Source organism: Furipterus horrens, unplaced genomic scaffold, assembly GCF_987537825.1.
Source record: "Furipterus horrens unplaced genomic scaffold, mFurHor1.1.pri manual_scaffold_8, whole genome shotgun sequence".
Classification (NCBI taxonomy): Eukaryota; Metazoa; Chordata; class Mammalia; order Chiroptera; family Furipteridae; genus Furipterus; species Furipterus horrens.
Window position 1 is genome coordinate 36,988,423 of NW_028327178.1, and position 23,372 is coordinate 37,011,794.

Sequence of the window (23,372 nt, forward strand, 5' to 3'; positions counted from 1 at the left end):
TTGTTATTTTTAAAGTGAATGAATATGTTGAATGTTTCACATGTTTTCCTAATAGGCCTTATAACTTTTTCTGCAGAACTTAAGGAAGCTGCTTTGTGAGAGGGATGGTGTGGTCCAAGAAAAATATCCTACGATGCATATTTGTATCCAAAGTGGTTTATACAGGTGTGAGCAAGTGGTGTGTTTGTAAAACTTCAGTTGAATAGGCCACTTTCTTTCAATACAGTAATTACTGTTTAATTGGTGCCTCTAGAGAAGCTACAATTCAATGGCAGTGATCACATCCTCCTCTTCCAACATGTCCCCATGGAAAGTCCCATCAGACATCATGTTATGAATTTAATGGATATGGAGGGAATTCTAGCTGAAGGAGAGGGAATTGGTCTAGATGCACTTAAAGCACAGAGATTCTGGTATTTTAATTCCTTTTAAATAAAAAAGCATTGTGATACTCAGCCCTTCCCTTTATTAACTCATGAACAGTGTTTTCCATACTATTTTGAGGGATATACCAAGGCTTTCAGATGTCACTAAAGTTTAAATATGTAATTGTCTCAATAGCCATTGATTTTTTTTTCTCAAATACTTTTCCATCTGATTTTGATGCATATTTTTCACCTCACAACTTAACTGATACTCAAGTTTTATGGTCATATATCTATTTGGGGGACCCCAGGATTGGAAAGATGTGTCATCACAGCTGGATTCCATATTGGTCATTTAGGATGACGGTCAGTGTTGGGGAGCAGATCTCCTGCCTCTTCTCAGGAGGTCTGTGCCTCCTACCTTAGCTCTCCATTTCATTAGATCCATTGGACCTCTGTGTTTCTTCTGGTCCTTGGGTTGAAATCACAACTCCTAAACACATTGTATGGACCTGGAGATCTGCAACGAGTATAAATTATGTCAAGTGAGCATGTGCTTGTGGAACTGGTTCGTTTCCATACTGCCTCATTTCTCTGCTTGGTGGGCCTGCAGGGCTTGTGAAGTAAATCGGTGCTACAGCAACTTCCACTTAATTTGCTCAGTGGTTAAATTGATCTATCTCTTTTATTTGATCGGATCTCCAGGAACCGAATCATTTGCATTGGTTTATTGATTGGTGCTGTGTTGTCACCATTAGTTTTGATCACTTTCAGCTGTTAATATTGGATAATTCAATCAAGATTGATTGGCCTTACCATTGAAGGCAGAAAGTTAATCATATAGGACAAAGAAATAGTACTCAGTAGCCTCAGTTTAACTGTTACCCTCCTCTCTCCCTCTCCTCCTCCGTTTTTATCCCCACTATCTGTGCAGTGGCACAAAACTCGGGCTTTTTCTGAGCAAAGAATAAAGTTTAAAATTTTGTAGAATTTATAATACATTGAAAGATGAGGTCGCTTTATTTTGCTTTTTAATAAAACTGCATCTAGAAATTAAGCAAGCATACAGAAAGATAGATAAGTCTGATTATCACAGTGAACTCATTTGGACTAAATGAGTAAATGCATTTTCAATTACCCATTTTGTACCAATAAATGTCTAATCTGTGTGTGCATGCTTGGAGGCACAACCTGGGCTCACCTTTTCCTAAATTTGGCCCTCACTGCTTCACCATGTGTCCTGGTAGTCAAATTTTCAAGAATCAAGTGGATAATAGGACTGAAGTAATGGCAACAGAGGTAATTACAATAAGCTAAAACCACTTTATTTACATTTGAATTGTTTCTACAGCACCCCAGCTTAGTTTTTAAAAATTCTCCATCCATTAATTTCTTGATGTTCATATCGATGGCTTGTTTTTGCTCTTAAAAGAGGGAGCACCACCTCCGTGTTTTAAGACTCATTCCCTCCTCCAACGGCCCTGTTGTTTGCGATCTGCCATTACATTATTTTTTTGTCTGGCCCAGAGTTGACAACAGATGGCCATCTCTGAACTGCCATCAGTGCGACTTTATGGAGCATCCAGCTAGGGTGTACTGAAGAGCACTGTGGCCAGTTCTGCAGCCCCCTCCCCCCACCCCCTGGAAATGTTCATCACCTCTGCCACATTCTGCTTTGGCTAGGCTTCGCTGGCCCCGCTGTCTTCTGTGTAGCCAAGAAAGCCTGCTGCCACAGCACCAGAAGATCTGCCTCCGTTAGGAACAAGAAACTGGGCATGACGGTCCTGTAAAGGCAGAGCTCTGTCTAAGCACCTTTGTAGTCAGATTCTTTGGGGAGATCTGGCAATCCACATTTCTAGAACATTCTGCAACCCAGAGAGGCACGTTCAATTCCCACATGTGTTCTTATTTTAGATGTTTGCTCCACACATGGATCAGTTTCCTCACATTAGCAGAGACAAATGCCAAGAATAAACCCTTTGTGTGTGCAAACTTTTATCCGACTATTGGAGAACACCACTTCCATATCCAACTGTTGTGACAATTAGAGTAAGAGAGATGGTAATCATGGACTTCAACTATAAATCCCCTGAATGAGCAAAGAAATTCATCCCAGCATCTTCAGATCCAGGGATGTAGCAATCCTTTGGACAGCCGCGTGAAATGAGCTGTTGCTGTGCATTTGGAGAAAGATTGATGGGCTGCTCTTGATCTAGTTTGCTAAGGCAAGGCAGCTTCAGAGCCAAGCGTATATGTTAAGAGGAATTCACATTTGTATCCTTTATTGTTATATTTGCAGCGAATCTACAGCTCGGAACAGGCTCTGCCCTGCAGCTATGAAGGAGTGAGTTCCCCTTATTGGAGAGAGAGCCGTGTTTCTGGAAAAGCCTGTACTGTGGCGGGCGAGATGAATGGCGCTTAAAAGCAGGGCTCGCGGTGCTGTCATTTAAAACAGTAACTCTGACGCGTGAGCGGGAGTGAAAGGCAGAGCAAAGGAGTCCTTGAAAAGTGGTGAAATTTTAAACTGCCTAAAATAACAGGCCTCCTTCATTGATAACTTCAATGAATGAGTACGTGGGGGAGCTAACTGGGCAGGAAGTGCCTTCCCGAAAGGGGAGGAGAAAGTTTGCAAAAGGGGCACCTTTTCCTTTGGCTGGGGCTGTAGCATCTTTCTTTTGGGGCTTCTCCTGCTTTGATCCCAGTCCTCAGCTGGCAGAAGTCTGTCTCTCACTGGAAACCAGACCCACCCGTAAAAGGTTTCCTTTTGTACATTGCCAAAACTAAATTTTATAATTATCTGACTTATACTACTGGGCCCATCTGCTAAGTTTGTGTGCCTTCTAGACACATAAAAAGCTACTGTGATACCATTAAATACCAGCAGTGTTCTTTGCTGTGCTTTGAGTTTATAAGGGTGAAAGGTGATTGTGCGAGAAAATAGAACAGTCTATTTGCTGTGAGCCAGGCACTAAGACCTCTCTCCCATACTCAGTTATAATTCATGACAGTACCAGTGGGGTGCCCCCATCCCTCTGTGGAGTTAATGCATCTCCACTGAAGCCTGCTGAGAGCACCCTGCGTCCGCGCCCACCATCTGTGCCTTCTTGCAAGCCCTCTTTCTCCTCTCTCCTCTCCCTCTCCTTCTTTCCTGAGGTCTCTTGGTGTTAATATTGTGAGGCTACTACTGCTTTGCAAAGGTGGCTCTCCAAAACGGATTGTCACTTAACTAGGGAGGGGAGAGCTGGAAGGAACACATGTCTCATTTAGAAAATGGACAGGGAAGCAGCAATTGCCTTAAAACCACAGCCAACTCTGGGACCTGAGGATGCACTGCCAGTCACCAGTTAGTAAGAGGCACCCATGTCTGACCATCGAGGGAGGCCAGGGATGCCTCACAGGTGTACATTACAATCCAAATTAATCCTGTTCTGAAGCAGAGTTCAGTGTCCGGAGTCAAATCTGAGAAATGTTTACCGGCTTGGTCCAGTGGCTTGGGGCAGCCAGTGGCATGAGAGCCAACCCAGTCCCCACACGCTGCCACCGTCTGTGATGCGAGGCCGCCCACTCGGAGAACCAGACCTAATTGCTTAGGGGCTACTCAAGCCTCAGCTCACAATGATCAAACCCTGGGCTGTACAGAACCTCACTTAAAATAGCTGTGGTGATTTGTGTGTTGCAAGCCACCTTCTGAAGTCGAATAGGCAGAGATGGCCCAACCCACTGCAGCTCAGAGCTGGCAGAAGTCTCTCCCCTCCCTCCTCACTCCCACTCCGTGCTCTGCCCCCAGCCCAGAGGGTGCTGGGGCGTGAGGCCAGTGTGTTAGAACAAAGGGTGAAACCACCTTGTTGCTCGGGCCGACTCAAGATTAATTTGTAATGTTTCCCAGTATGCGCTCTTACCAGAGTCCGTTGTTAGTACTTCTTTTTAAAAGGTAAATCAAATCCAAGCCTGAAATACCAGTGTATGAATTTAACAGATGTGGTGCCATAGGGGACCCACTGTGTTATAAACTGCAGAAATGGTCTTTTTATGCTTCAGACCCGGGCTTATTCCAAAGAGGCTTTCCAACGACAGCGGCAAGGGGAGAGGTCACACATTAAGACAGTGGCACCCACACGTAATTCAGCCTTGTGTGTAATTGGTTCAGAATCTCATCCTGATGTCTGGGTGGCTTTAGTCACATCGTCTCGCTTACCCTCCAAACGAAAAGTAGGGCAGGAACGGCTGTGCTCACTGTCCATGTTTCCTTGGGTGAAAGATCACTTTGAGATGACACAGCTGAGTAGTCAGCCTGAAATCCTGGTTGGTATTTTATTAATTTTGCACCAAGATAAATCCTGAAATTCTGACAAACTCCATGACAGGTGAAATTCCTTCTTGCAGAATCTGCTCAGCAAGAGGCTGCTCATTTCGTTCTGTTCCGAGGCAGGCAACAGGAGGGCAGCTTTATAATCAGCCCTCAAAGGACCCCCAGCCGCCCCGGAGTCTCCGGCTGATTGAATAACTCCTGGGCCTCTTCCCCTAGGCCTCCATCAGCGGGGGTCCTGTGGAAAGCAATCTCCCGCAGACTGGCACTGAAGTGAGCTTTAAACCACCATTTTCTGCTCTCCAGAGGAGCCTGGAGTACTAAAAGATAGATGGACTGCAGATATTTTATGAGAAACTGTCAGAAGAAGAGCAGAGTAAATGTTTTTTTTTCTTCTTCTTTGAGTCACACACTACATCACTGTTGAATTTCTCGCAGCGTCTTTTACATTTAAAGTAAGAAATTAATTGGTTGCTAACCTTTCATTTCACCCCCCCTTCTTCTTCATTGTCTTCCTCCTTTTTTTTTTTTTCTTAAATATTCACACAGAGGCCCTTTGCTTAACCACAGTTTCAGAAAATCAGTACCATTTGCAATGAAATATTTATAATGACAGAATGAAAAATTGGATTCATTTTCTGGACTGTAGCCGAACAGTCTGCAACTTTCTGCAGCATTGTGGAGCGTGTCTCTTTCCTGCCTTGCATGGGAGTCTTTTCCGAAAACCTGCCACATGTCCACTTGCCTACGCTTTGGAGGGGTGCCTATCAAAACACAGACCCCATTGCTGTGTGTATTTGTACTGCCAGGTGGGGGCACGGCCTGCAAAAAGGTAGAGAGGTGTGAACCCAGTCAAAACGAGAAGAGCTAGGGGAAGATAAGGAAAACAGGAGACAGTTTGGTCTGCACTTTGTAGCAGAGTACAGGTAGCAGTCAGCATGCCTCAGTGTCTTAGGGCAGACTTATAAGGGGAAATGGGAGGGCCGAACTAAGGTGTGTAAATGCACATGGACTCCCTGAGCTCACCTGCTTTCTTCCCTTTAGTATTCTCTGCATAGGCTTTCCTTTCTCCGTGACTCTCAGCTTCAGAGCTGCTTTCTTCTAAGCAGAGTGGATCACTGCTTTATTTATTTATTTATTTATTATTTATTTTTTAAGAGAAAGACAAAAGGATTTTGCTAGGACAGTCCAGTGTTGCGTGTATTTCCAATAAGTTCACCTCCAAGTGTAAAGTCAAAATACACTTATTCTCTTTACAGGGTGAGATCGGGTGTGTAGCAAGATGTCTATGACATAAATTTCAGTCTACCAGATAAGTTTTCACTTACTGGCCCAAGAGCCTGCCCACTTCTCCCTGCATTGTGGGAGTGTTTCACAGGGGAGTTTGCTAAGGGGGCTTCTCAGGCCCCCAACCCACCCTTGAGGGTAACCTTTCATTTTCCCCTTTTGAAACACTCAGTTTAATTAGTTTTGTTTTCTTTTGGTGGTTTTTCAAAAGTGAAAATGGTTCTAGGAGATTTAAGCATGACTAAAAATAATCTTAAGCTACGATTTGCAAGTTTCATTCATCGAATTTGCATCCTGCTCCACCAACTCCACACGATCAATAATCCGTGTTTTATTGTATAATAAAGGCTGCCTGTAATTGAATTAGCTTATTCATTCCATCTGATTAGTCCTATTTTATTCATGGAGAAGAAAAATAATACAAGTTACTTTCACCAATATATTGCTTTATGTGACTGTAAAAGAGCTTTCTGCACTATAAAACAAATTTATAAGGATGATGTAGAAGAAATTTAAACATTTGTTCCTAAGAATAATATGAATTACATCACACAGCATTTTTAAAATTTTTATTTATTGATTTTAAAGGAACATCGATTTGTTGTTCCACTTATTTATGCATTTATTGGTTGATTCTTGTATGTGCCCTTCCATGGGATCGAACCCGCAACCTTGGCTTATCAGGATGACACTTTAACCAACTGAGCTACCCCACCAGGGCCACACTACATTTTTTAGGTGATAACTTCACTGTTCACACCTATTGTGTCACCTTGTCCTCTAGTCAGCCTGCATGAGTACTATAACAGGTCTCTCTTCAGACCAACAGCAAGAACCCTGCTCCAAAATTGAGAAACAGTGGGGATAAACAGTCTTGTTATTGCCTGTGGAGATTCATCTTAACAGATTTCACCTGAAGGGTTTTTCCTCTTATCCATCATGGAGTACCATTTTCACGATTTTTGAATGTTTACTCTATTCTCTTTGAAGCAAAATCTTCGCACTGATTTGGCCTTGGGTGATGTGAAACACTGAACAGGAAAGGAGTCATTCATTATTGGGATGTCTCAAGACCCCAGAGCGTAGTACAACTTGTGTGTGACATGCACTTTCTCCGAGGTTTGGAGCTTTTCTACAGGCCTTGAGATTTGTCTTTTCATGGCATTCCAAAAAAATGATTTTGAAAAATATGCTGACAGTTGAGCACAAAATGATGTGTGCTCTGACACCCTCTGCACTGTAGCTTCGGAATCTAGCCTGAAGTTATTTGACTGTAGCATTTCTTTGATTCTTTGATTCAGGGGAGAAGGATTATTTTCCTTAAAAGTGTGTGTTTTAGAACGTGACAATAACTTACCTCCAGCCCGGTGCATGGCTTCAGCAGATTGTTTCCACTTAACCCTTATCATTGCTTGCTTTCTTGAGGACAGAGGTTAAGGGGGAAAAAGATTTTTTTTTTTTTACATCAGTTTTTCAACAACTTAGGTGAGTCTGAAATATATACCCAAGTAAATGGGAACTGTCACAGTGGTGTGCTCGGAGTCACTCTCCTCTGCAGACCAGGAAAGGAGCACTGAATAACGTTCCTTTATATGCCGCCAGATGTATTTCTGCCTGTGACGTGAGTTGCCGAACCGCTTTGAATGATTTTCAGTGTTATTAAGCAGATTCACAGAGCAACAGGCCTCATAACAGAAGTGAAGGGCCACGTGGCAGAAGTCCTTGGTGGAGGAAAGTTGCAGGGCAAAAAACCCTGTCATCAGGGAGAGAAACAACCCAGTGCAGACTTTATTTTAATCTCTGGGTTAACAACTGGCTGGGACTATTTCTCTTCCTCTTGTCCAGCTCCTTCTGTGTTGTGGCTGGTTTGCATTTGCGTGTGAAGTGCCAGGCGGTTTAATGAAGTTATTCTTTTATAAATTTTGCAACACTGAAGCAAGCATGAGGGCTTTAAATTAGAATAAGTGCCACTTCTGGCTGGCAGGTTCCTTTGAGGGCTGATTAGAATGAGGCCTCCCGTCGCCCGGCCCTTTATGCGCCACAGTGTTGCAGTGTGTACTTGTTTACAGCTCACCTTTGAATTTGCATGAGTATGCACCATGCCTGCTGCCTGGCCCTCTCTCAGTCAAAGCTGTCTTTTTTCCAGGATCATGTTAAATACTTCACTTTAAAGAGTTTTTTTTTTTTTTAATTATATTGCTTTATGATAATGAATTAAAATTAATTTGGAGTAGCAAATTATATAAGGATGTGAGGGTTATAGATTACTCTCACCATAGATACAGCACATCTTAGTGTGGGGAATTAAAAGGGCTGTCCTTCTCGTAGCTCTGTTCACCATGAGGGGTGAGCAAACGGTCCCACAGAGACCTAGATGCAATGCCAGGAAAGGTACCTGGGAAGTGGGAGGCGGGTGGGAGTTTCAAGTGGGATTTCTGAAGCAAGTAAAGGCTCCTCTCTTGGCTGGGCAGTGAGTGGAGGCAGCTCTGCCATTTTCAGACCTGAATGAGTCTGAGACAAGAGGAGATGATGGACAAGAGAGTATACAAATATATCTTAAGACCTGACAAATCTGCATACATGATAAAAGATGCACTTAAGCATTCCTAATTTTTTCTATTTGCTTGTGTGAACCAGCTAAGAAACATGATTTCAGGGTCAAGGAGGCAGCAGATTGTTAAAGAAAGGAGAATTGTCCTGGTTGGGTGGCTCAGTTTGTTGGAGTGTCATCCCATACACCAAAAGGTTGCAGGTTCAATTCCTGGTAAGAGGGCATGCCTAAGGTGTAGGTTCGATCTGCAGTCGAGGCCCATAGGGAGCAGAAGGCAACTGATTGATGTTTCTCTCTCGAAACAATGTCTCTCTCTCTCCCCCTTCCTCTCACTAAAATCAATAAACATATCCTTGAGTGAGGACTGAAAAAGGGAGATTTAAACTTTCTATATACCTCTATAATTTTGTTCAGATGACTACAGAGCCTGGAAAAGTTGCTACTGCTATTGATATATAACATACTGCTATTGATATACATATTTGAATTTTTGGAAACTTTAGCATGCTGTCAACTTGGAAAAACTATCCCCATTGTACCATGTTGGGTTGGCATTGTACAGAAATTAACAGCCATCTTGGTCTAGAAACGTTCAGCATAAGTATTTTTCATTTGTACAGGCGTAATTAATGCACTCTATTAAATATGCAAAGTCTTATCTACATGAATTGGATTACAGAAACTAATAAAGTATTCTCTACATTGAAAAAAGAAAAGAAAAGAAAAGAAAAGAAACTTTGTATAGCATACAAAAACATGGAGAGGAAGGAGAAGGGAAAGAAAGCAAGCAAAGAAAAAAAGCACCAAACTTGAGTGTGAAATTTCTCTCCTCTAGCCAAACCAGGATTTTTTTAAATTTAAAGTGAGGAAACCCAAATAGAAATGGGTTTATAAAATATTTGCATTTTAAATAGGACTTTCTCATAATTCGAAACAAGAGCTGCTTGGGGCTCCTTCTAATTGCATTCCCCATGCAGAAATATGAGCCCAGAGGGACAGAAAAATCAAAGGCTCACATCAGGGATTTTACCTGTAGAACCCATGCATATAAGTCTGTCCACCTCTCCGCAGCATGTGCACACACCAGCATCTGGCTCTGGCATGGGTGTGCACAGGTTCACTTGTGCATACACACACTCATACTTCCACAGTTTAATTAGGTAAATGATGTGACTAAATGAACTATCCTTTCAGTCTTACTCTTTGTATGTGTATTTTCTAAAGCCAGTGCCCTAGTAGACAAGCATTTGGTTGCTTAGGACGGAGAAAGATTTTTTCTGTTCTTGGTGATTTATTACATGTTTGACTTACTCTTAATGTGACTTTACCTCCTAGAGAGTGTGACAGTATTTTTAATAAAAGAAATAATGCACTGCAAGGAAGTGGCATTGCTTTTGCTTTTTGCCCCAGTTCAATAAACTATTTTTCATAATTATTGGCATTTTCTTGGAGGGAATCCTTGTCCATATCAAGTGGAAAAGCAGAAAGAGTCGTTCCTCCCTTCTCCCCACAAAGGTTACCCTTTGAATATACATTACAAGGCCTTGTGCTGCTCCCATTCTAATCAGATGACCTTTTGGATCTGGTGGACCAGAGTTTAAATCCTAAGCCTGCCAGTCAGTTTTTAAATCAATGCTCTGCTCCAACAGCATTCAGGTACATAACTTTACATTTCGGTGGATTTTAAAAACAGAAGTGAAATAAGTAAGATGAGTGGAATCTTTCAGCAGGTGGTAGAACAACTCAAAATGAGTGTGAGATCTTGGGCCAAGTAATATGACTGTAGGCACTTTCACTAACTAAATCCTTTCTTAAAAAACCTTCTGGGATTCAAAATCTAAGAGAAAGGGGAGGAGCAGGAAATTTGTAATGTTTGCAAGAGGACATTTCTGAGCAATTATCAATTTAAGCTCCTATTATTGCAGCTAATTACTACACAAGGCTGTTAAATATTTAGCAGAAGTTTGTTTAATTGCGTTTGACTGGGAAGCGCATGTCTGAATGCGGCTTGGGCATCATGAGTCAGTTTTGTGTGCTAAGAGCCAGGCAGAGAGGAAATTTGTATTCGCCCACGATGAACACAGAACAGTGTCAAACAAGTCTTCTTTTCGCTTCCTTCCACAGCCTTGTTTATTTTAAGATATCTAAAATTAGAGCACGAAGAAAGGGCGCTGTTCGTGAATGTAAAATTGGAAGGAGGTCATTCTTAACCTTGTTTACAGATGTTCTAGTTTAGAAAGCGCCAGTGTGATAAATTAAACATTACAGGGGGAAAAATTAAAGCTTAGCAACAACTGGCGCATAGACACATCTGTCTGTGAAGCGCTGCCTTAATCCCTGAATATCTTATTAGACTGTATTGCCTATCAAAGCCTTCTGTCCCACAATATGCTGGAACCTGGCAATTCCAGAGTCTGAACAGAATCTTGAAGTGCCAACCTCTTTCACTTTCGCTGGCTTTGTATAGTGTGATTTAAAATTTCTGTTGTTTCCTTGCATGCAAACAGGTAGCTCAGTGTATTTTTTTCTGTTAAAAGTAAACATTATACCTTTAATGTGTTTTTCAGTGTTCATTTTACTCTTTTCAGCTTGTTCATCTAACTCAGCACTTTTTTCCTCAGTGTAATAGATAGTGAAGGCTATAATCAGTTCCAAAGAGGGAAATTTTCAAGCCGATCCGGTATGCAAAACAGATAGGGGTCAGTCAGCTAGTGCCTGAAATTTTACTACCTAAATTCTTAATGAAAAATGAAATTGTACATTAACATTTCTTACATATTACCCATCAGCAGTATTTATCTTTTTGAAGATAGTTGACCAGAGTGGCTTATTTTATTTCTCTGTAATGTGTAATTGTCAAAATACTGGAAATTGTTCAGCATTATAGCACTTTGGACATGGCATTATTTTAAAAATTAATCTTTGCCTAGGCTTCTGAAGATTCACATTGGACTAAGCCCGGGCTAATTAGGTAGCTATTCTTGGGACTGCTAATCACCATAGGCTTCTCCAGCCGGCTGGGTGTTGTGTAGAAAAGATCACCTGTAGTGAAAACAGGCCCTTTTGCACCACCTCCCTGCCTTCCTGCCCGGTCTGGGGAGTCTTCACTCCAGAGAGGCTTTGAGTCCTAAACACTGTCCGCCTGCTGTGGCGCTCAGCCTGACTGCTGCATGCTCCCTACTTCTGGAGCCCATTATTCCCTTCTCACCTTCTTCTCCTTGTCACTCCCCCACCAGGGAAGTGTGACTCCTCCCGGGAGGTGAGGGGCCCTTGCTCTGAGGCCATAGCTCCCTGTCCTCCCTGTGATTGCTGAGCACCAGGACAGTGAGCATCTGTCCTGCCGGCAGCTGTCCCAGCCCAGGGACCAGCGACCAGCACCACTCACCGGTTACTTCATGCCTGAAGCCAGCTCAGCCACTGGAGTAGCTCTTAGACCTTGAAAGTTGACTTAAACTCTCTGGGACTTAATTCCCTCATCTATAAAATGAGGTATTGGACCAGGTGCTGCCATGACCCTCTCAGTTCTGAAACTATCTCTTTGGTTCTCTGCAGTGTTACTTAGAGGCTTAGTTGACTCCTGAGATAGGATCTAGAGCAGCAAATTGAGGATAGTGGCTCTGCTGTTCTTTCAATATAGATAGTTGTTTCCATACCCTAAATATTAATTTCCAGAGTTTAATATTTAGGTCCCTTTATACTTTATTAGATTACAAATATTCCTAAAGAAGCCTTGATTAGTTGCCACTAAAATGTACTACCTTTGTTCATTGATAGTACATGGAAGGCTTTAGTGAATTGCTGAGTGAGTGAACATTTTTGGAGAGACTCCATTCTTCACATGAGCAATATCATTTAGTATGTATCTCCAAGAATCCTTTCCACAATTTATTAACAACTGTCTACTCTTACCCATTGACTGTATTTTAAAATTCCATGCTATATAGTTCTCTGTAGTATATATGCATCCTTTTTGCTAGCTTTTTTTTTAATTGATTGGAGAGATACCTCTTAGACCAGCAATTTTCAACCAGTGTGCCATAAGAATTTTTAAAACATGCAATACCTGACTATTTAGTCAGGGACACTGACTTTTTTTCCTTTGTATTGTTAAGTAAAAAAATGACAGCCAGCACAACAAGATCTGTTGGTGTGAATGAATCAAAATTTTACCTTTTTTTTTGTCAGATTGGCAAAAATTTTATTTTTTGGTGTGCCACAGAATTTTGGTAATTGGTTTATGTGTGCCATGGGAGGAAAGAGGTTGAAAAGTGCTTTCGTAGACTGAAGACTAAGGAGTGTGCTTAGGCATGACATGCAAGCTCGGTGTGTTTAGTGCTATAAAGCAGTGGTCCTCCATTGAGGATGATGCTCTTCCCACCACAGGTATGTGGCAATGTCTGGAGACATTTCTGGTTGTCACAACTGGGAAAGGTGCCACTGGCATGTTGTTGGTGGAGGCCAGGGATGCTGCTGAACAACCTGGAGCATACAGGACAGCCTTCCAGAATCTACCATGAAACCATTGAATAACATGTATTTTATAAAATGACTTAAGAAAGTAGCTCACTGGATTATCTTTGGGGTTACTTTGGAAATATTTCTCCTCTCTCTCTCTCTCTCTCTCTCTCTCTCTCTCTCTCTCTCTCTCTCTCTCTCTGTCTCTCTCTCCTCCCCCCCTCTCCATATTTAGTCAAGCTTTGTCCATATGCTGCCTGGTTATCTCAGACCATCCCTTTCTAGGTTTATTTAGTGTGACTGTCCAACAGTGCCCTTCAGTGAGGCTTATTAGAATGTGAAATCATTTCCTATGGGAGGTGTGGTGGAAGCTTCATTGCCAGAACCATTTAAAACTGGCCCGGAATAGGAACTTTATAAAACCATTCTGTTCCCAGCAAGGGGACAAATCAAATAACCTAATAGTCCTTTTCTGCCTTTAATATCTTGTATTTTTCTGATCACTTCTGATGATGCCATTTCACCTTTTGCTTTAATAAAGCTTAGTGTCATCCAGAAAATGCTTTGAGATGTCAGGCCAAGCCCGTGTGAACTGTTAAATGTCAAAAGAAAATGCGTCAGTGTCTCTGTAAGTTCATGGTGATGACATTACCATATGAAAAAATAAAAAGGGAAATTCTGTCAGTGCAAACATGGTCATAAATGCAACATTCATGGCATTAAAGAGGGGGGAGCATATCATGACAGACAGTTTCAGAAATGCCATTGCTATGTCAAAATAAAAAAGTAGAATCTCATTTTAGTAAATTCAACCAAAGTAAAAATTATGAGTCAACCTCCCTGGCTGTGAAAATCCAGTATATGAATGTTTCTTAGATTCTTCTAGCACTTTGGGAAATATTATATATTGTCTTCTAAAGAGTATTCAATAAAGTATAACAAAGCTCATAAAAATGCACAAATCCACCTATATGTTCCTGATGTTTACCAGCTAAGATCTACGAAAACACAATTACTCAACATTTCTCCAGCCAGGAATTATATAGTGTGTGGGTAATGGAAACTTTGGGACGGCACAGTGGGGTCTGATTGGAACTTTTGGATGACTTGGATCTTTGGTGTAATTTTTAGAACATTCCTAATGATGTTTCTAGAGCTGTAGCTATTCACTTTTAATTAATTTAAAACTAAGAGTACTTCTGTAATTGTGTAGACTTTGAAAATGTTAATTTATCGCATTCACATACCATAACCTTATTAAGACATTGAAAGGCTGCCCTCTGCATTGTGACAATCTTGTCTGTACCGTATGGGGGGGGGGGGGGGGGGAATAAAACCAGTATCCTGTCATCATTAGCTCTATACACTTTTAAAAGTATTTTACCAGCAAAAGAAGTTGAGTATGAAAAAAATGAGAGAGGGGGGAGAAATGTAAAAATCTTGATTAGAAAGTATAATTTAATAGAACATGTATTGAACCAAATGTATTGATTAATGTGGAAGATATAGTACTTATATTGATTCAAACCAGAGATTTAGTACTAAAAGCTCTAAGCCAAAATGCTGTTGCAGATTGCTACAAAAGTCAGTTTAATGCTGTCCTTGAGAATGCCTTCACAAAGAAATTCTTCTAATGTTTGAGGACTAGGTAGAATGCGGTATATGTCAGTTTGATCCCGGAGGGTTTTATTTTGTACTCTAATAGCTGTTACGAGCCTACATTATATCCAAGGAGTAATTTTCCTTAGGGGTGCCCGGCTCGCTTTGTGTCAATATTCTAGCATTTTAAGTCACGTACAGTATATGCTTCTGGGAACAGGGAAGGAGCCAGCCAGACTCATAATGGTCTGCATTCATTAATAAAGGCAGAAGCTTCTGTCCCTCTATTGCCCACTACAGGGATGTCTCTTTGGCCTTCGGGGACCCGTACAGACACATTTAAAGAAAGCTTTATTTTGAGTGGGCAGCAGATGAAATGTAGGACTTGCAGGCATTTCCTAAGTCAGCTATATGCCCGAGCGCAGGGGTGACCTTAATGGGTCAAAGAAGAATGCAGGTCAAAAGACTTATTATCCAGCCTGTTGGAAACCAATTGCTTTTGTTTGAAAAAAAAAAAAGAAAAGAAAAGAAATAAAAAAGCAGTAGTGCTTTAAAAGTGGACGGTAATGTAGAAAGAATTCTGTTTGTAGCCTGTAAGTGCACGGCTGCATGTGTACTGGAATATGCTTCTAGAAAAATAAGAGCATACAGATTATCCATGGTGTTTACTGATAAAGGTCCAACCCTAGTGATAAAAGGAAGGGTAATGTAATTAGTTAATCAGTGATGATTGATTGCGAATGTTTGTGTTCTTCAACTAAAGGAAAAGCAGCATGCTGCCATGGTGCTGTCACCATCTGTTGAAAGCAACAGCCACATTTAATCTTTATATTTCTTTATTTCTTCCCGCCTTGCATTGTTGCAGAGCCACAATTGCCTGCTATTTCATCTGGTCGGAAAACATCTCATTTAAATTGGATACAACTGCAGTTTAAATTCGAGCTTCTAATGGCATGGTGAATTAGTGGAAAGCTTGTTTTGTTTTATTTTTTCATTCCTTTTTTTCCCCCCCAATAGCCTGCTGGCTCTTTTTCTTAGTTTTAAAAGCTTGTCAGAATTTGTTTGAGACAAAGGACTATAAATAGACAAGTCCTGGTAAAAATGATTAACGTCTTTGAAGCAACAAATCTCACAAAACTTCCATTCAAAGGCAGTTTTTATTTGTATTACCATTGCTACTTAACATTTTGACAATGCCAAGAGAGGGTTACAAAGCACAGACGAGAAGTGGCCTCTGCCAAAAGGTCAGACACTCAGTGGCGCAACTTTTGGGGGTGGGGACTTACTTTTTCCATCTTGGGAAGGTAGATTCCCCTTCCCCTCCCCCAAGCCCCAGCTTCCCTCCAAAGCTTAAGTTCATCATTGCTATTGGGGCAAAAACTCAAATTCACATCAAGATTGAGAGAAAATGGGATAGCTTAGCCAAGGTGACCAGTTTCAGGGGATCATGGGTTTTTATTTTTCTTTTAAAATATTTTGCTTGGATTGTGTTTTAAATAGGATTAAACCGTTTGACCAGTAAATGTGGTCAGCTCTCAGAAAGGAGGAGGCTGAATTAATCATTTGTTAGAGTGCCAAGCCCAAAATGAGAATTCCAGCCTTGTAAAATGAAAGGCATTTCATATTTTTAAAGAAATACATAATGCTAGAAGGGAATTTTTAAGGTAGGTCCTCATCTGTTTTTTAGCTTTCTAAGTTTAATTTCACATTTAAAGAGAAAAAAAAGATAGAACTCACTCCTTCCAAATGGGGCCCTTTATTCTAGAGTGTTTTTTGGTTTTCAGACCTAGTTATTAAGGTATCATACGTAGATAGATCTTCTTTTAAGCTTTTAGGTGTGTTGTGGATTTGATTTTTTTTCTAACAAACCCCCCTCGTGTAAAACAACTGTTCATAACTGGGATTAATGGTTTGCAATTTTCAGTTACTTAGACATGGGGTCTCCAAGAGATGGCTTTTTGCAGAGTAGAGTATGGCTCTCTGTGGGATTACAGAAGTTCTCTTTCCTTCCTACTTCCTTTTCTGTCATCACCCCCCACCCCCACCAGTGTTGCGCTGATGGTCTCCTCGATTATGTAAAACACTTTCCCTTCATTGGAACAGATATTTTTTCTCATAACCTGTCATTGCATTAAAGTACTTCGGGGACTGTGAATTGCTGTGTAAAATTGGTGAGATTACCCACTGCTTTGTTTTAGTGTAGAGGTTTCCTCTGGACCTAAAGAGCAGGAAACTTACACGGGAAGACTGCTCGCTGATGGCCTGGAAGCATTTGCTCCTCTGCATATCCATGTTGGTGCTGCAGTGAAGGGAGCCCTGCTCTGTGGCATGGCCAGGAGCCAGGGTGGGAGCCAAACACTTTAGAGCCTTACGCTCTTTGTGCTTAGGGCTCCTCTGGTCTACCATTCATCCTTCCCCCTTGCTTCTTGCCTCCGCTTCTAAAGAAATGATGTCTATGATATTTAAAACACAAAATACAGAGGGGGCTGCTACGGAGCAACTTCTTGGTTCTCTTATCAAAGGATCTTCAGTGCAGTCTAGAGACTGACACTTTAACTGTTCTCACCAACCCCAAAAAGCCAATCCAATAATCTCTGCAGCTCAGGCATCCATTCCTTCCTTCAGAAAATGAAATTAGGCCATTTGTATTTTCAGTAACTCAGAATACTGCATGGGGGAGAGGAATGGACACATCCCAGGGTCCCTCCTAGGGGGTGAGGGCAAGCCCTTGATGATGGGTTTCTTTTCCTTTCAATGCTTATATGCCTGTTTCCCAGGGCCATCTAGGAATATACCCCTTCCCACCTTGAGAGTCCCTGCCAGTGGTGGGCACCAAGAATGGGGGCCTATCTTTCTAAACAAAAGAAAGAAAAAATGACAAGACATGAGTGATCTCAAGCATATGCAAGGGAACTTTCTCCCTTTACCATTTTTCAGGCCAGGTTTCCCATTTAGATATTATTTATATTGGAGCTCTTTATTTCTGCATAAGCTTGAATTTCACAAACCATACTCTTGTCTTTCTCTCAAATGATTTATATTCTTCTCTCAATATGCAAAGCATAATGCTTTTAGTGTGGCATCTTCAATCTGTTGGAATCATGTATTTATTCTTTTTTTTCAGCTCTGAAGTGACTTATATGGCTTTAGTTTAGGATGAAAGCATGCGAGACAAAACTATTGCCAACTATTATGGCCAGATTGTGTTAGGGTCTTGTTTTGTAGCATCATGACATAGGCACATACAAAAAAGACTGGAGAGATTGCAATATTATCTTCCTTTATTAACCTCTAGAATTCTGTCAGATATTGAATGTCTATTGTAAACACATTAAACTTTTAAAAATAATGTTATTAAGCTGATTTTTTTTTACTTTGATTCTGATATAAAACAAAAGTTTCCTCTCTGCTGTTAGTGTTCTATCATTTAGGTAACAGTAATCATGACTTGTATTTATTTTTTAGATTCTTCTTTTAAAATAAAAAAACTTTTGTTAATATCAGACTTGACTCTTAGAGATAGCAAATGTACATGAAAACTTAGTGTATTTGGAGTAGTTGGACTTTTGTATTACTTATCACCTCTCTGATCATGATTGTGTTTGTTTGTTTTTTTAAGGAAATGAGAAAGCTTTTTAGTCTCATCCATATTTTGATTAGTTTTCTAACTTACCTATTAGTTAAAAATGAATACAAAGAAAAAGAGAATTGGCATGAAAGTACTCTACTTCTGTATGCACTTTGAGGCTAAGACTACTAAGAAGAAAAAAAGTCCAGTTTATCTTGAATTAATCAAAATAGCTGTTTCAAACAAGGGAGAGTGAAATGTTGTTTCCCATCATTATTGTTTGTGTTCAGTTTTCAAAAATGGGCTAAGTTTGAAAGGGGAAGGAAAGCCTGAGTCCTCTTCACAAGTCTCCCGTCTCCCTCACCAGTGCCCTCAGCCACATCTGGAAAACGTCAGCAGCCAAGTCTCTGGTCATCAGCACACATTCACTGAGAAGGTTTTTGGTTAGTTGTTCTGGGGAATGAATACGTAACAAAATTCTCTAAGTCAAACCCTTTTGCTTAAAAAACTTCCATAGCTCCTCTTCACCTGTAAGACAGTCTGAAGCCCTTAGCAACGTACAGAAGATTCTTCAGAATCTGGCCCCAGACTAACGCCATCTTCCCTTCCATCTATACTCCCGGTTCAGGACACCCTAGAAGACTAGCCAGTCTGAAAAATTGCAGGTCCACAAACACATCTTGCAGAGTTTTGCTTCATTGCCTTGGCCCTTGTGGCCTCTTGACCTAGTGCCCCCCCCCCCCCGCCCCGCATACTGAAAGCCTTCTCCTGTCTCCAGTCTCTCTGAAAATGTCACGTGTTACCTGCACCACAGTGCCTTCCTGAAAGGGCAAGCAAGGTTAAGTGTAATGGTGACATTTCTATGTTCACTTTTAATATAATTCCATCACACTGCTTTACCAGAATGTGCCCACATTACTTTCTTCTTTAAACTGTGAGCACGGTGAAGGCACGAGGGCAGGGAGCATCCTCTTCCCTTCGGCAGCCCTTGCCTCACTGGTCAATCCTTCGGTTGGCCAGCCCCTCCTTCCTGAGCACTGCAATGCTGTGGCCGCCCCAGGGGGTGATGCAGGGGTTCAACAGATGTTGTGAAGGAGTGAATAAATGAATGAACACAGGATTACTGACATAGAGAGCCAGGCCCACCAATACCAGAAGAAAAGACCCACAAGTGTACTATATAAGCATTAGAAAGTGCGGTAGGAAATCAGAGAAAGGAAAAATTAATTTTATATGGGGTGAGCATGGAAGTGGTAGTATTTTGAGCTAGGCCTCAAGATTCTGGTCAGAAGGAATGGGCGGGTGATGTGCACAGTGAGAGCTGGGAGAACAAGGCCCAGTGGAAGTGCAGAGGAGGGAAGGTGGAAACCAGGCCACCTCTAGACTTAGGCTGCGAATGGGTGCACAGGGTCACCACAGCGCAGGCCACAGTCCCAGGGATCTCAGTTGGCCTCTGACAATCTGAAGAAGTTGTTCACTCGGAAAGGGGACATGCTGTGTGGATGGAGAGGAAAGTACCAAAATACAACAAAGGCTGCATCAGCTGGAGGTGAGGGAGTGGCTGCCAGCTGCTGTCATCTGCTCCTAAGCCATGTGCTGACGGAGCCCTGCACCTATCTGTAGGAGAGGAGCTGGAGGAGCTTCCTGTCCCCTCCATGGGTTGGTGGCCAGGCAGCTTTTGCCTTTGAAGTTTCTATTCAGGGACAGATAGAACCTCTGTCAAGATGTTCACCAGCCAAGAGTGATTCGAACAAAAGCATTGTAATCAATGGAAATAATGCACAGATAAAGAAAACTGTTAAAATGGTGCTAACCTGGTCATTGAAAAATGGGTGATGTTTTGATAAGAAGAGAGAATGGGAGGGTATTCTGAAGGGAAGGCATGGCAGAGCAGAGCAAAGGAAAGATGCGGGCCGGTCCTCTCACCCCAGCTCAGGTGGCCCCTGGCCCTGCACCTCCCTCCTGGTACTGGGCGGGGTGGAGTCAGGGCTCTGAGCACCTATTCATCAGGGTATGAAACACATTGTTCGTGGTGTCATAAATCAGTCAGCATCTATAGATACATGGTCTGATGATGAAAATACAATCACTTTAAGTTTTATTTTTCCCCTCCTCTTTCTTTTTTGTTACAGAATCATACGATGACCCAACACAGCAGTTAGTGCAAGTATGGTCTGTGAAGGAGAATTACTTCTGTGGCACAAAAAAGGGAACATGTTTTACTCTTTGCACGAAACTTTCATTGTTAATGTATATTATTCAGAAACATTGTATTGTACCATAAAACTTGTATTATCAAAACTGTTGGATGTTCATGTGTTTGAACTTTTGAGCACCGGATAGACTCTTTGTATATAAAGTGTTGCACATGTATTATGTTGTCTGAAACTAAAATGGTCTTATAAAGACTAGTGGACTTGGGCCCTATTCAGGCACGATTTAAAAAAAAATGTGAGCTAAATGGCTTAAGAGAAAGTATTTTCAAGGAAGACATATTAAGACAACTGTGTTACACATGAGACTATATTTGGACTTCCTTTTATTTACACTTAAGCCTAGAATTTCTCTTTTGGTAAATCAATGGTTAAATCCGAGACTATTTTTTATTGCTGAAGATTCTTGCAAACCATGAAGAGATGTTCTCACAGAACAGAACCCCACAGCTGGATAAGGCCCGTATATATATTTGTAAGCCTTGCAATGTGACAGGTAGCATCACTATATATGCAATAGTTGTTATGTAGACTGTCAAAGACTTTTTTTCCTGGATACATTTGAAGCTTTGAGTGTTCAAGGTTTTCCTTAATGATTTCACACAGCCAAATTCTTGAATCAGTTGAACTAACCTGTATGTTACTGTTATTAATGTTTACTCTGCAGTCTGAACCTGGAGATTACTGGAATTGTTTTCCAAGAGGAAATAAATTCAGTTTACCATTAGACATGAGTGTATTTGTGTGTTTTCTTTTTCTAGTTACTTTACCATTAAAAAAGTAATAAATGCCTGCACCCTTGGAAATGAAGTCTTCTCTTGAGCATATCACAGACCTAACCTCAATCATATTTAACCTTTTCACTTTGGGCCAAATGCAGCTGGGGAAAGGACTCAAACCCAAGGTACATCTGCTCTCTCAGATACCACCAGGTCACATTGTACTGGAGGATTCTGACATCACAGATGAATGTGATGGCTGTTTTCTGCATAATTTGCAACCCAATTCGTGTCATGCTGTGCAAATCTGAAGTCAAAGTAGATGACTGCAATTTGAGAGGCAGTTTGGCTCATGTGTACTTAAGAAGCAGCTTTGTTCATTCAGAAGACAAAGCACAGAGCAGGGAGCCAGTGGCTGTTCATCCTAACTCTGGCCCTGACTCCCACTGTTGTCTCCTCCAGATCGATCCACCTCCTGGCCTTGGCTCCCCAGCCCGGGGTGGCAGCTTGGTCATCAGCCTTCACGCATGCGTGGGTGTCTCTGGAAGATTGCTGGCCCCATCACCTGCCAAATACTGGGGAATGAGTAGGAGCTCTCATTTCAAATTTTTTTTTCTTTTGAAAGATGAAAATGAACTATGTAAATTGAGTCTTGATATCCATCAGTAGTCAAAATTGGTAAGTATACACCTGATAGGAATGGGCAACTTTCAACCACATCATGCTGAAAATATTTCACTCACTGTGACTCTTGACATCTGGAACTCTGAGGACCTCAAGCAGACCTTTAAACCATAAACAAACGAGAATCCTCACAGCACTTTTTAGATGGGGAAGCTAAGGCACAGACCAATTCAGTCATTGTGACCACCTGTCACCAGGGGCCCATGACTGAAACCCAGGTTACCAGCACCACAAGCCATAATCCTCACCCCATGGTTCTCAAAACTTAGCATCAGGATCACCTGGACAGCTTGTTCAATAGCTACACCCAACACCCAGAACTGCTGGTTTCCAGGCAATGCCAATGTTCCTTGTGTGGGGACTACACCGAGAACCACTGCCCACCCCATTTCCAAGTTAGTTGGGTGTATTAGATATAAATAAATAACCATGCAGAGTACTGGCAAATTATACAGTTTTTATGTTACCAATTAAAAAAAAAGTTTGGTCTAATTTTAACATTGTTCAGAAACAAGGTCCTTATAGTGATTAAAGTACATGTGTTTCACATATGTGTGTATGTGTGTGAGTGTGTTTTTTTTTTTTTTTAATGCTAGGAAATCTACATCTATACATTTCACAATGGATTGCCAGCGTGCTATTTAATTAAAAAGCTTTTTCACTGGCAACATAAATAATGAAATATGCTGAGAATATGCAAGTACATTCATAATTAAAATACTCAGCTATATTTAAAAAATTAAGATCTCTGCTCTGTTCAAGGATTTTGCATTTCAAATGAAATAACCACACTTAATAATGACTTTTTTAAATGCTTTAAAGCTTCTGGTTATTAATGAGCAGGTTACAGTTCACTAAAAGTAAGCTGCCCTTCATTTCACAGACGGTGAGTGATCCCCAGGTGCCTAGCACAGCATCACCTCTCAGGACTTCCCAAGCTCCTAATCGGCACCGGGAGTCAGAATTCTCAGGAGGCAACAGAGGCTCCTGCTTATTCTCCGTAGGCCCCTACGCGGCTGCCCATGGGCCTCCTTCAACATACGCAATTCAGCCTTATCCCAAAGAGCTGGAGGCCAAAAGGATTGACCCTTATTTGCTCCATATGCCTGGCTGATCCGTTCCTTATAATCAACCATTCTTTGGGTCATAAATACTGAACAGTAATAGGTGGAACAGCCATTCCCTCCTTTTACTTGTAACTTTGTTTATATTTTCTACTCCCTTCCCTAAGAATATAAGGCAATTTAAAGATTAACTAACATCATTAGGAAAATCAGCATCATGAAGAGGGGAGAAAATATACTAAAGTCGTTGTTTTGTGCTTTAATTTTGGTTTCGAATGTACTTTTTTGCACTGACTCTGAGCTTCCTGGTAGTAAAGGAGAGAAAAACAGAGAAAGAAATATACCACTTCCTTAAGAGAGATTTTTTTTTCCCTAGCACTTAATTCCAAAAGAAATTTCTCAAAGGCCTTATGGACAGGCAGGTGGCCAATACGATGGCCACTATTCTTGACCGTAATTTTATGATCTTTTATGCAGTGGTTCTCATCTCATGCTAATGCATCTGTGGGTAAAGGCTGCTAAACATCCTAGATACACAGAACTGGTCCCCAGAGCAAAGAA

General features: G+C 41.3%; 1 protein-coding gene across 3 annotated transcripts in view; it reads left to right on the plus strand.

Annotated features, from left to right (window-relative positions):
- Positions 1-21,073, plus strand: part of ZNF521 (zinc finger protein 521) — a 307,230-nt gene extending 286,157 nt beyond the window's left edge. For all 3 annotated transcript variants that reach the window (XM_090285695.1, XM_090285693.1, XM_090285694.1), the window contains one exon: positions 20,264-21,073. In XM_090285695.1, coding sequence (XP_090141821.1) covers positions 20,264-20,293 — 30 coding nt within the window. In that variant the 3' untranslated portion in view covers positions 20,294-21,073. The remainder of the gene's footprint in view (positions 1-20,263) is intronic.
- Positions 21,074-23,372: the final 2,299 nt, after the last annotated feature.